The following is a 14,135-nucleotide window of genomic DNA, read 5'->3' as shown; positions in this document are numbered from 1 at the left end:
CTTAAGTAAGTATTATGTGGTTATACTTTAGAGCTTTCCTCTGCAGCTAGGGGAATAGAAACTTTTATCTTGTAAAATTTAAGCTAAGATTCACATTTAGTGACCTTTTTAATAATAATAAAAAAAAAATTAAAGAGTTGCACTTTAAAGAATTCTGGTTACATAGAGATTCAGGATAAAATTGTGAGGACTAGAAAGACTGCATCAGTCTACTTTGGGAAGATTCTCAAAAGTCAGGGTTAATTTTACCCATACACCTCTTGAACAGTTTCGGCATTTGTTACATGACATATGCAAGCTTTTATGGTGAGAAATATAAAGTGGATTGAATGGAGTGGGATGCTGTGTACTGCACAAAGAAAAAAAAGTGAAGTGCAGCCCCTAGATGGCCATTTGTCTCAGCTGTGAACTAGCAGGGAATCCATTAGCTCCATCCTCATGTAGGTTGTAAAGATCACAGCATTCACATTGCAGTTCCAGTCTTAATGCCCTCTCAATCTCCTCTCCTTGAAAAGGCAAATTATGAAAGAAATGAAAGAAGACCTGTTTTAGAAATCCAGGTTGAGGTTTTACCAAATGGTTACTCCTGGTTTACTTCACAAAAAGGAAAATGTAACCACTGTCACTGGTGAAAGGAACTATAGATGTGGCTGAACAGAGAATGCAATGATTTTTGTTGTACATGATGCAAACATATCATTTTTGCTGTGTTTTGCACTGTTTCCTCAGCTGTTTGTGCTGGAGGGAGTAGGAACACAAGCAATAAACATAACACAAATCCACACTGACTGGCCTAACACGGGTGGGAGAAATTCTCACTCTCCATGATGCCTGAAATATTTTTTGTTATTACTCTTAGTTACTTTCCAAAGAGTTCATTTTCCTTCTCTTAACTCCATGGGATTAATAGCAACGTCTGAAGAGAGAGAGAGATCTTCAGTCTTCGCTAGACTGAAATGGGGAGACAAAAGACCACTGTCGGTTCAGATGAAACATCATAGCTTCCGAACAAAGCAAGGGTGTTAAGGGAGGTTGATAACACAAACTCTCACAGACCTGCCATGTGGCATAAGCTTGCAGCTGCAAGACTGACACTTGGTAAGGCCTTGGTATATATTAAATGAGTGTTTTAGCCTGGAGATGCGTAAGGATAGTGAAAATATACTCCTTCCTCAGCAGTCCAACAAGTAGCACAATCTCCCATGTTCCTAATGCAATGCATTAATTTTGGAAGGCCAGTCTTCCCGGTGCCACTGGATAAGGTGTCAGGGAGGTGAGTTAACTAAATTTCAGCCAGCTTCTGGTATTGTGGAAATTGTGAAAAAGTCCTCCATATGTGTGTGACCAGTTACTCACTGAGCTCCTGGTCAGTGAACTTCTTGAGATGACAACTGTGGTAAACAGTCAGCTACCATGGAGGGGGAATATGGCAGGGGAATATGGCGGGGGAATATGGCAAAAGGAAATATTGTCAGATGGATCTTGACTCATTGCACAGAAGAGAGACTTGAGCTGTTTGAAAAAGAAGATAGGTACAGTGGTGTGTGGTCATGATACATTGAGTCCTGCAGTGATATTCTGACAGTGTTCACATTCCCAGATGACTGCCAAAATATTTTTTTTTTTTTTTAAATTTTCACATATTTGCTTCTTTGGATTGAAGGCTTTCCTTGTGCATACATAGTTCACCTTTTCTGGTGTTGCTGAAACTGGACAGCTTGCATCTCATCTGATCTGACATTAAGTGAGATAATGGTTTGTTCACCTGAACTGACAATGGACAAACAGGGAACCAAACTAAGAATCTGTTTGAACTTGTAAAAATGCATCCTTTTGCAGATGTCCTCAATTCCTTCTGTCTTGAGTACTTTACTTTTTACAGAGGTTTTGAGATATTAGCCTTACTGTGCAATTAATATGCATGAATGATGACTAGATAATTATTCCCTAAGCTTAGTGACATTGTAGGGTCAGCCACCTGATAATGGCTATAGTTTTGTTCTTATTAAAGTGAATAACAACATTTATGACTTTGTAGATCAATAAGTGTGCAGTCTCTCCAATTAGAGTAACCTTGGCTTCTTGAAAAAATCATCATGTATAGAAGATTGTTATGGGTCTTGATGGTAGGCCCACGGATAGCAGCAAGGCCACGGGTCACACCTTCCAGTATTTCTACCATCTGGCTCACTCCCTTTGGAGATCCCTTGGGTGCAGCAGAAATTCTGAGTGGTAGATGTGGGATTGATCTCTAGACTCTAGTGTCTAGGCTTCATCCTAATACAGTCCTCTAGAAGTGGCAGATGTCTACTCATATGGTAGGTGTAGACTTCTGTCTTGTAGACATCTATATTTGTTAGCTGAACCTTACCTTACATTTATGAATTTTTATCTCTAGAACAGATTAACTAATACAGTGAAACTACCATTCCTGAGAGAATAGCATCTAAAAAAGCCCAAGTCTGCATTGTTTACAGATGATTTAGCATCTTGAAGCTGGCCAAATTTATGCTTGGCTGATGAAATGAAAGAGCATGTTTCTCATTTCTTGATTCACACTGTTGAGCTATGACAAATCATCACAGATGTATATACGTTTCTGGAAAGTTCAACCTGCAATGACCATAGCTGTTCATCAGTCAGAAGGCTCATCAACAGACTCAATTAATCACTTGTGCACCATGTCTTTAAGCTGTTTCCTGGAAACTTTCACCAAAGGAACTGGAACTTGCTGAAATGCACAGAATAAGAACTTTTCCAGAGCTTGATTACGTGGGAGTGTTTCAGTTTATCTAGTCCATTGAATAACCTTGAGAATTGTAGGAAAGTTTTTGCCTTTGCAGCTTGAGCTTTTATCTTACTCAGCCGCAGGCCTAACTCTTTGTTTGCCTTAGAACAGCAGTCATTCAAAATCACTCACTGTATAAAAATCTTTTCATGTAGATGCAGTCTTTTACCAGTGACGTTCACTCAGCATTTTAATGGGATACAGGGGCCTCTTAAATACAGACAGTTTTCTATCAGCAGCGTGAGGCTTCAGACAAGACAAAGCAATGTAACCTCTCAGGAAAGAATGTGGTATCAGCTCCTAGGCTGTCTTGAGGTAGCCAGAGATGCTGTGGAGTGTAATGCTCATAACCAGCAGCTTGATTGAGCTCCAAATGCTAAAATATGTCCTAGAAAGGCATTCGCAGTATTATTAACAGCCATTAGCTCACAGATGCTAGATTTACACGAGGGCATAATAACCCTTAGGAATTCTGAAGCATCTGGCAAATGGGATCAGGAATGTAATTTTGGCTGTTTTTGACTCATCCACTGAGCTGTGGTTCCTCTGAGTCTGCTTGTGAGGTTCGTTGTGGGTCTGGGACAATTATAGCTACCTCTTAGTGCTCAGCACTGGGCTCTGAAGTGGTGGTGTTAGATCACCACGACCCCAGATATCTCTTGTTGCATCTCAGTGCACTCAGTTTGCCTCACTGCTTTAATTGTTTCATAGCATCACAGCGATGCCAAGTCACTGTCAGGCAGCTGCTTTCATGTTCCAAGGGATGAAATCCAAAATTGTTTCATTTTGAAACCTGCAGGTGAAATCTCTGTGTTGTGATCATGTTAAAAGGGTGACAAGAACATCTTATATAGATTCACCCTTCTTTTTGAAAAGCATTTTTATCTGACCCCTAAATTAGATTTTGGGTGGAGAAGTAAACCAAAGGTGCAATATTAGTTTTCTATGAGCTTGTTTCTTTAACAATTAGGATAAAGTACAGCATTGGTGTCTCCAGGCTGTGGCCAAGATCAGGTAAGATCAAGGAGATGGTGCCTTTTCTTCCTTTTTTTCCCCATATCTGATGCAGGTCTAAACCACTAGGATTTTGTTTACCACTTGGCCAAAAAAAAAGTATCAGCCTTGCAGGGGAAAGGCTCCACAGTTGTATTAGAGCTGGGAGCACCAGCACCTGTGGTTATCCCTTACACCAGGTTGCTTCACAGCTCATAGTGCCACTGTCCTCAAGCTTTCTGCTATGATGCCCTACTGCAACAATATGATATTTTGATCATTTATCAAAGCCTACTATGATTGTTTTCATAGCTGCAGCACACATACATTGCACAACAACACACAGTTCATGTCAAAAGAATAAATAAAATCTATTTTAAAAGCTCTATTCATTATCCAATGATGCCTACCTAACAAACAAAAGGTACATATGTAACTTCAAATAGTTTTAAAACATAAGATTTTAACAGCTTTATGAACAAAACGCTACTGACAGAACCTGGGAGGCTTTCATATCTCCAGTTGTTTAGATTGCAAAATGGCTGAATACAGAGAGAAATCCCACTTCAGGAAATGTGAAAAGGATTGGATATCAGGAAATACAAGCACATTGCTGAACAGTGCTTTTATAAATATTCTGACCTTAAGTATCTTTTCTCATTTTACCATTATCATTTTTAGAAATCACTTCAAGTGTTCACAGAAACCATGTTAGACGCCACAATGATTAGCCTGAGATTTTCCAATTATTTTACATCAGAACTCTGTCACTCTTCTCAAAAATGAAGACATTTGAGGCCAGAATTTATTCTGAGATGTGATTTTGTACAGATCGGGCTCACATAATTATAGAGTAATTATATATTTGAATGTACATTTCTGTCTTGCATTCTTAATATAGTTGAATTAATTACCTTGGGAAAAAAAATCGTTATTTCTATGTATATTAAAGTACATTTTTCCTATATATTCCCATCACAATCTGTGACTACAATAATCAACATCAGTAGTGTTATGACACAAATATTAAATTTCAACATCAAAATTTAAGTAAGTTGCAATGATACTCTCTTTTCCAGAAAAAAAAACTTCATATGAAAAAGTTCACCAATAACCAGCCCACACTTCAGACAGATTAGCCAGTAACTATATTTGAGTGCTGGATCTGAGAATGTTAAACCATGACAAGCAAGGAAAATCTCTCATGCAGTGTATTAGGTAACAGGAAAATATTAGGAAAAATGAAGTTCACGTTACTAAAATCTCCTGAACTTCACGAAGTCTGTTGTATCCTTTGTTCACTTAATCAGCTAATTTAATTTTGTCTTTGGGAGCCAAATTGCATTAAGTCAAAATGGCAACAAGAATTGAGAATTAAAAAGCTGTTAGACTTATTTTTTTATAAAGCCAATGCAAACAATCTATATTCTACTTCTTTCTTACATTTTACTGCTTTATATAAATTATCTGGTTATCTATTTGGCATCAGAAACATCATGCCAGCTGTAATATAAGACTTGAGGCAAATTGCGGTGTTTTAAAAATAATGCTTTTCACAAACTTCACACTTCCTACTTGCAAAGTCCTGGAGAGTCCTACAGAATAAACTAGAGTTCAGGGTGATTTATTCTGACATACAATAGTCCAGATAAATTCTTTGCTACCACAAAAGAAGGTTGAAAGGAAATTTCCAGAAGAATCACTTGGGACTATTCTACCCACATTATTGGTGCCTATGTGTGTTTATGTGTCTGCCTCCTGTACTGCAACACATTAAAAGGATCCTGCTCTGCTGCTGTAGTCCATCCACAGTGATCTGTCACAGTCTAGGAAATTCTCTTATCTTCACAGTGATTCTAGCCACCATGAACTTGGTTTTCTGCAGGGACAACATAAATCCCAAACTAGCATTTCTTCTATAAAGTCTTGGTGAGAAATGGAAGGAAACAATATGCATATGTCCCAGTACCAATGTGCAGATTGACTAGTATCTGAGGAGCAAGGACTGCTGGGGAGAGATGGTGCATAGCAACAGGGCTGCACAAACATAGGACTACAGTAACTGGTAATCAGTTTCACCAGTGGAAATCCCAATTGGATCCAAAGAACAAAAATCTTCACCATGAGAGTGGTTAAGTATTGGGACAGGAGCTCACAGAGGCTGTGGGATCTCTGTCCTATAAAATTTTCTGAAGTCCCATGGATGAAGCCCTGAACAACTTGATCCAACCATGAAGTTAGCCCTGCTTTGAGCAGGAGGTTGGTGACTGGAGGTCCCTGCCAACTGAAATTATTCTATTATTCTCTGATTGTCTTCTCCCACAGGAGATGATAGCTGGTTTGGAAACTGAGTTCATCTTCCTTCAAAAATGTTTCATCCATATATAGACCTGATGTGATCCTCCAAACCTTTAAGACAGTGGTTTGCAATCTTTATCAATCTGTGAACATGAAAATATTTCCAGTGGTGGTCCAGATCTTAAGAGCAGCTTTAAATCTCTTCAGAGGAAGTTTCTTTTATTCAGTTAGTTTTCACAGATTCTTTATTAGTAGGCCACAGATGCCTACGTGTCCATATGCCACACTGAAAACTCTTGTTTTGATGGCTCTAATGAGAACAATGTTGGATCAGACTCGACTTTGATTATTTTGCAAAACCATCCTTTCTAAAGAAATAAATTTGCACTTAGTAGTCTGTGCTCTCTCTGCCTGTCTCTTTTTCTTTCCATGCACGGACTCCCCTTGAGAAAACAGCCTATAAACCAAAGAACATCACATCCCATTTTTATGTAGGAGAACGCAGAGATCTTTTCTCCCTTAAAATATTGTGAAATGGGAAAAAATAAACTGCTTGGCATTATTCGAAAGAAAAATTACAAGAAAGTTTTATCTGAGAAGTTTATCTTATAGAGCAGACGTATTACACTAACACAGAAAGTAACATGGAAAAATGTATGCATTCATGGAGAGAGTCAGACTCGGAAATCTATGTCTCATTCTACTTCTCATATAAAAGAACAGAGGAACCATCTTAATTACCTGTTTCCATTTTCCCATCTTGTGCTGCAGGCCCATCAGGAATTACACTCTTCACCTGGAGAAATTCATCTGGCTCATCCCCACCAATGATGGTAAATCCAAAACCCATGTTGCTTTTCTTAAGAGTTGTGCTGAGGAAAGTCCCCTTCAGCTGTGATGCATCACGGGTGAAGAGTGGTTTTTCTACATCAGTCAACACAAACAAGAAAGACAAAAGTTCTGATCTAGTCACAACACAGCGGGGACAGCAGATAACCATATTGGCTGACAGCAGGTGACAGTGTATGAAAATCAAGGAAATAAAGAGTGCAGGCATTCCAGGAAAAAAATATTTGTGAGTTCTTCTATTAATACAAAGCTTAAAACATATTTCTTATCTATGGCAGATCAGCCATAAGTGGGGATTTATAAATGTTCTTTCATATTAGAAATACATTTAGAAGTGGATATTGTGTAGCTAAAATAATTACAACAATAGAAATGATCTGTGAGGTAATTTTAAAACCTCTTTCCTAACCTATAAATTCAGCTTTGTCTACAAAGTAATACATTCTCCATAATTTCCCTCCCACCTGCAATAAGGAAAATATCCCCTGAATATCTTATTCCATTTGTTAACAAGCAGTGCTAAATATTAGGTGAGCTTTTCTTTCCAAACATGTGGGGTTTTGGCATCCAACAAGTGACACACGTAACTGCTGTGCAACCTTCGCGTCCCCTCTCCCCGTGCCTCGGTGTGCAGTGTGAGCGGTGGGTGGCTCCCCGTGCCTCTCTCCCGTGCTGCGCTTGGTGAGGAAGGGTGGGAGGAAGGTGCAAAGGTTGTGACTTCAAACTGCTCTCATTACACCCGCAGCAGTGGGGCTGGGCTGGCCGGCAGCGGAGGACATACCGTGCAGCCTGTGCGTCCCAGCAGGGTCGCACCAGCACTGGGACAGGTCATTCACACTGCGGGACCTCTTGGGAGCGGGGTGCAGGTGGGCGAGTTTGGGTCTAGGTAAGGTTGATGAGGAGCTTTCTACTGTTATAAAGGAGAACAAGCCTCATTCTTTGGCTATAACCTTACGTTAAAGTTTATTTCTCTCTACCAATACTGTTTGCTACTTATACAGCTCATTTTAAGCACATTAATTTTTACATTACCAAGAGGCTGTATTCTTGTAAACTTCTATAACACAGTGCTTGAGGCTTTTAACTTAATTGATGCTTGCTAGATGAGCTAGCTTAGAAACATACCAAACATCAATTAATGGTAATTTAGAGAAAGTACAATTAATTATTTCAGTGTTGCCAACCTCGATGCTCAAGAGAGAGTTGTACATTCCCAAGAATAGAATTTATTATTTTATTTAGAAAATTAGTTTGGGGCTTTTATTGTGCTTTCTGTTTCTCAGTCTTTAGGAAACACTAGGGTCAACTTTTCTTTCTTTTCTCAGTGCCTCTGAAGATTAGAGTATTTTAGGTGGCTCATGAGTCCCACAATGCTGGGAGCTCAGACATTTAGGGGAGAAAAATGCTAGGAGACAGGTGATAACATTGTGAGAATTGGCAACACTACTCTTTTAATCAAACTATGACAAAATCATTGTCACATAAACAGGAGAGCAGGATCTTTCATCTTAACTAAGATAGCTGACACGGTACTGTACCTCGGAAACCTTGGGCCTGCATAGGCTTTGTTCCAAGTTCTGCGTTGGGCATGTTATGCTGCTGTAGCTTCCTTTTTGCTTCTAGGACAGGGTTTTCAAATTGTGTTCTTCTATTTATGTGGCTGGAAAAAATTTGGTTTTGATTAAAAATTGGGTTCAGTTGGGGAAAATGATCATTTTCACAGTAGGATGCTGTATGTGACTTAGATGTGTGTGGTTAGAGAGTGAAACCGTTATGAAACCCCAATGGGCCTGAGCATGTCCCTTATACTCCACACAATTTTCTTGGGGATGAGAAATGCACAATCTAGCGCATCACATAATGAACAGCACTGAGAAGTGTCCTATCATTTCAATATGCTGAACTCTGCTACAGACAAATGGTTTTGATCTATGGGACTACATATTAAATAGCAGTACTGCTGAAGCATGCTACACTGACAGTTTTTCATGTCTTTAGTACAAGCATTGTTCTGTGCATGATTCAAAGGATCTGAACCAGTTTTGTGCATTATTATCGATTAGCTGTAAGTGAAATTACTTAATCACTTACAGAAAAAGTAAAGCCTAGAACACAGAGTGTTTTTATGGTCGCAGCTTAGAAATAAATCTAAGATAGGGAATAAACTAAAGATGATTTCTTTTTAATTCTATGGCATATATCTGCTCAGCTGTACACAAAAATTGGATGTTGCAGAAACTAAGTCAGATGGTAGATTAGAACTACATAGATAAATATATGAAATATAAAAAAAGTTAATGTACACATTTTTTTATTGATGTTTACATTTCCTACAACAGGTCAGTAAGTACCTCTCTGTCATTACAGCAGTAATTTTCTGTATTGTGTTTAGAACTGCTATCTTAACTACATACTCTCATCATATCCTTGATTTTAATTCTTTAATTTAAAGCATACATTTTATCAATCAATGAGTAATCCTACAATTCTGTCCTGTGATATGTTTCACATGTTTTCTGAAGAAGGCAAAGAAATTTAGTAGGCTGCATTGAACAACTCTGCAAGATAGGATCATGATAGGATCACAACTGAGAAAAGGGGCTTGTGCTGCAAACATTGTTCTGGGGAAATAAATACATATGTACAGAAGGACAGGTTTTCAAACATGTCACTACTTATTTGTTCTCACTGAGCTACTATGTATTGAGTTCTTCTGAAAATCCAATCCCAATCATGGGCTTTAAGCACTTGGAGAGGTGATCTGGGAACTTTTGAAACTCTGAGGTCCTAAAAAGGGTTGAATACCTTCAATTTATATTGAAATGGCCTTTTATGCCACATTAAGCACTTTTCAGGCCCCTTGGGATTCAGATCTTACCACCGCTTCAAAGAAAGTAAGTGGAATTGCCATTAAGAAGTGAGGTAGAGAAAAGGCAGCAAGTCCTATGGGAATGCAATACACTTGGAAAATCAGAATTTAGTGGCCAGAGCTAATGCAATGAAAAGATTTCCAGTCATGTAAAAGAATATTTGATTTAATGAGAGGAAGTAAATGTGATAAATCCTGGAGTTGCTACTTTGTTAACATGGCTATAACTCATTCGAGTGGCTGCTAACTTACTCTCATACGCTAAAATTTTGATTAATAGTTTTCTTGCAAATTTCAGTGTATGCTGCAGACAGAGAAAGTCCCTTTTGTTTCTTCCCTTTTTCAGACAGGCTGTTTAAGATTGTGGGCTTTTCTTTCCTAGACTTTTGCTTTCTAGTTAGACCATGCTGAGGGGAGACCTTCTTGCTCTCTACAACTACCTGAAAGGAGGTTGTAGCGAGGTGGGGGTCGGTCTCTTCTCCCAAGTAACAAGGGATAGGATGAGAGAAAATGGCCTCAAGCTGCGCCAGGCGAAGTTTAGGTTGGATATTAGGAAAAACTTCTTCACCGAAAGAGTAGTCAGGCATTGGAACAGGCTGCCCAGGGAAGTGGTTGGGTCTCCATCCCTGGAGGTATTTAAAAGACAGGTAGATGTGGTGCTTGAGGACATGGTTTAGTGGTGGACTTGGCAGTGCTAGGTTAACGGTTGGACTCGATGATCTTAAGGGTCTTTTCCGACCTTAATGATTCTATGATTCTATGATTAGTTTATTGCAAACCTAGAAACCTATGATAGAAGGGAGACAATCTTCACCAGTTAAAAATGGAGAAAGACATGACTTACATGCACTAAATAGGGTAATTATGAACTAAAAATGGTAGTTTTCATGCTACCACCTATCATGTGATGTATTTCAATATTGTAAAGGAAATACTGTTTTTGCCACTACAAAAGGCAGTGCTAAAACATCACGTGAAATACTACATAAAGTTCTGATCACCCATGACCAAATAATATGAATCCATGAAAAGGTTTTACAGGAAGACCAGTGAATGAGAGAGTCTTCTATGACAGAAGACCAAAGGAGTTTTAGCTTTTTATTCAAGCAGAATTAATTCTGATACATAATTGCATTCTATGAATACATTTGGAAGTAAATACTAGAATGTATTAAAGATGTCAGGATTTCAGGCTTGAAATCTGTAGGCTTCTTACAAGCAAAAGTGTGAAATTATAAAACAGCTTCCAATAGCAGAGATGGGGTAAAATATCTAGCTTATTTTATGTTAGCATTTGATAAGGTTAAAACCAGGGTTGCTACACAATGGGTTGAGTTAACTGCTTCAACATAGGGATCATGTCTTATTTTAGAGGCTCTAAAGTATCCTGCCCTGGTCTTCAGCTGCCCTTCCAGAAGAGCATGAGTTTCCCATAGCTTTTGTGCCACATGACGCAGATGTAATGGATATCCAAGATCACACTACAGATCTGCATTTAGGACCTTGAACTATGCATAGTGTCATGCTGTAATTGCAGGGCACATTTCAGTGCTGCAGGAGGCCTCTTGCAGACCTAAGTTACAACTTATATGTGGTTCTGTGATATAAAACAAGATGGGATTTTAGCTTATATAGGATGTGTCCACAGCTCAAGGAACATCAGTTCCTGTGGTACTGACATCACAGCTAGAATCTGTTATCCACTGACTCTCTACAATTTCTAGGTGGAGTTTAAGTTGTGGTTTAGTCCATTTGCACAGAAATGTCTTCAATAATGACTATCTTGAAAATGACCTTTTTGTCCTAGCAGATCAGAGAGGAAGACTAGCAGAGGTACCTGAAGAACCTCAGGTTGTTGGTGTAACCTTAATAATTCTTAGCTCCAATTTATTCCCATATTTTGACTGTTTTATGGTAGTGTGCAGTCTTGAAAGCACAATGTGAGAATTCCAACAAATTCAAACAACTGCATTAAATATTGTGTCCAAGAGGAGTCAAAGAAAACTATACTGATAATCAGTCATTTTTATCAGTCAGTAACATGGATTTATGCTTCTAGACTGATGAGACATGAAACACCTCCCTTTCATGCAATTTTAAGTGCTACACAGCTTCATGGCTAAACCAGAAAAATTTGATGAGTTTACCTGAGAAGAAGACATTCAGCTAAGTAGTTCCCTTGAAAGGACATTCTAGCCTTTCATCTAGCTACTTCAACTGCATACAAAATAGCTATTACTAACCTAAGCCTTAATAAGACAAGCTAAATGTGAGTTTTAGACATGGTTACAAATAAGTGCTTTTGTGGTTAAAATAGATTTTGGATGTGATCCAAAAATGTATTGCTCATTGCTCATAGTATTTAATTCAGTGAGCATTTCTATCTTCACTTTTCTTCCTTTATTTTGTACAATTCATATTCAATATAAAAGCCTAATCCAAAGAGGAGACTGCAACTAATTTGCCCTAGTGCCGTTGTGGCCGTACAGATGAATCATGCTGCCTTTTGTTTGTTTTCTAATCCTAGGAACCCTGAATTTCCCTCTGCAGAGAAGAAGGGGTAGTTGGTGCTGCTGTCCTCTGTTAGCTCACCATATGCTAACTGGGGACAACCCCTCAGAGGCAGGATTTGGTTTTGGGCTGCATTTAGCTGTGAAGCTGAAATAGCATCTCTTGTGTTATGAATAGGTACTGTCACCACCAGCCAGCCTATAAGACATAGGCACCGTTCTGCCATCTCATCAGTGAATGTGGCCAGGCTAAGTTGTTTTTGTGATAGAGTTTCATGTTAGATGTGCTTAAGACAACTGAAACACATTCTTAGGAGATTTATGGGCAGTAATGCCGAGTATGCAGATTTTAGTTGATGGCCAAGATACTGAGCCCTGCCAAAATGGTAACACTTCTAAGCATGTGCACCAGCAGCAGGAGTTTAACCTATCTATCTCCTTTTCTTAGCTACTTTAATGTATGGGGTTTTTTGGTAGTTTGTGACTCTAACTTTTGAAATTGTTGCCTATAACCCACCAAAGTAATTCTGAGGATCAGAATGCCTAAAAAAATGGACATTCTGATGCATAATTTGTTAGTGCCTAACTCCTCTTTATATTCACATTTTTCAGTTACTAATACTTTATAATGAAAAAAAGACGTGAAATAAGTTTTTCTATTTGAGTAGTAACGGGGTGTTGTCAGAAATTGTAAGTCAAGGAGGTATATTTTTCCAGAATAAATACCTGTATGGCTAATTTAGCTGTTCTATTAAGGAGACCGTGTCTGGAAATTGAGCTCTGCGTTGTAGTTAATCATCCTTAAAGAAGGAAGTAATCTTTTGGCAATTAGAATGCTGAAAGACCCAGTGCACTCTAATAACCACATTCTCCCCATAGCCCTGCACAGCTAAGTGCTGCTAGTTTGTCGTTTATAAATTAAGAGAAAATTCCATGAAAGTTAACCTACGTATAGCAAACACTTCTCATTTATGTCAAATGTCTACACCTTACAAATGGAGCCTGGACCTGCATAACAAGGCAAATGAAAATTTTAATAATGTCTCACACCTACATTCATGCATGATTAAGAGAGGAAGTTATACTGGGAACCTTATTTTTTAATAAAATTTGCAAATATGTTGTGATTAGTCTTTTTTAATTTTGCTAGTAAGACCTTTGAGGTTTTTCTTTATTTCTTTTTTATCTTATCCTCTGGTCTCAGAGTATTGGAGCTGAGCATGGGTGGCCCTTGTAAGGTGAACCTGAGTCTGTCTGCCTCATTGCTCATCCTTACAAACTTCCCATGGGATACAAATATTTCAGCAAGCAGAGTACAAGCCCTTCTTTCACTGGCAGTTTTAAAGACCTGCATTTAAAGTTGGACTGGACTTGAATGTGTGAAAGTTCATAACCTAACTTTTCATGATTTACCCACTTTTATGACATAATTAAGAGAGTTTATTGTGATCTGATTTCAGATCATAGAATCATAGAATAGTTAAAAATGAAATCATCTGTTGAATACTGGTAATAAAAAAGCTGTGACCGCCACTTTTTAGCATGAAAAATGGAAAGCAATCTTTGTTTCAAACTTATTGAGCTCAGACAGCAAATTAAAGTACAGCTACATTTTACTGACTATAAAACTCCTTATAAACTTAGTGCAGCTGCAGTTTTAATGCCACCCTGTGAACATCCATTCCACTTCAAAAAACCTCTGAGCCTGCAGTAGGTTTGATATACCTTTCCACAAATCTTATTTGTGGTAGGATTAATAAATTTGGCACTAACAACCTTAAAGTATGTAATTGCATAATAACATCTGGGCCTGGTGCCTTGCGTCTGT

At 38.4% G+C, this 14,135-nt stretch overlaps 1 protein-coding gene across 17 annotated transcripts in view; it reads right to left on the bottom strand.

The window, feature by feature from the left end:
* Positions 1-14,135, bottom strand: part of MAGI2 (membrane associated guanylate kinase, WW and PDZ domain containing 2) — a 756,464-nt gene that overhangs the window by 141,244 nt on the left and 601,085 nt on the right. For all 17 annotated transcript variants that reach the window (XM_087764995.1, XM_087764994.1, XM_009462907.2 and 14 more), the window contains 2 exons: positions 8,467-8,588; positions 6,821-7,003 (listed from right to left, as the gene is read on the bottom strand). In XM_087764995.1, coding sequence (XP_087621121.1) covers positions 6,821-7,003; positions 8,467-8,588 — 305 coding nt within the window. The remainder of the gene's footprint in view (positions 1-6,820; positions 7,004-8,466; positions 8,589-14,135) is intronic.

The sequence above is a fragment of the Nipponia nippon genome, unplaced genomic scaffold, assembly GCF_047370975.1.
Source record: "Nipponia nippon isolate SJK-2023a ecotype South Korea unplaced genomic scaffold, ASM4737097v1 scaffold_3, whole genome shotgun sequence".
Classification (NCBI taxonomy): Eukaryota; Metazoa; Chordata; class Aves; order Pelecaniformes; family Threskiornithidae; genus Nipponia; species Nipponia nippon.
Note: the sequence above shows the minus strand (reverse complement) of the source record. Positions and strands in the feature narration are given on the sequence as shown.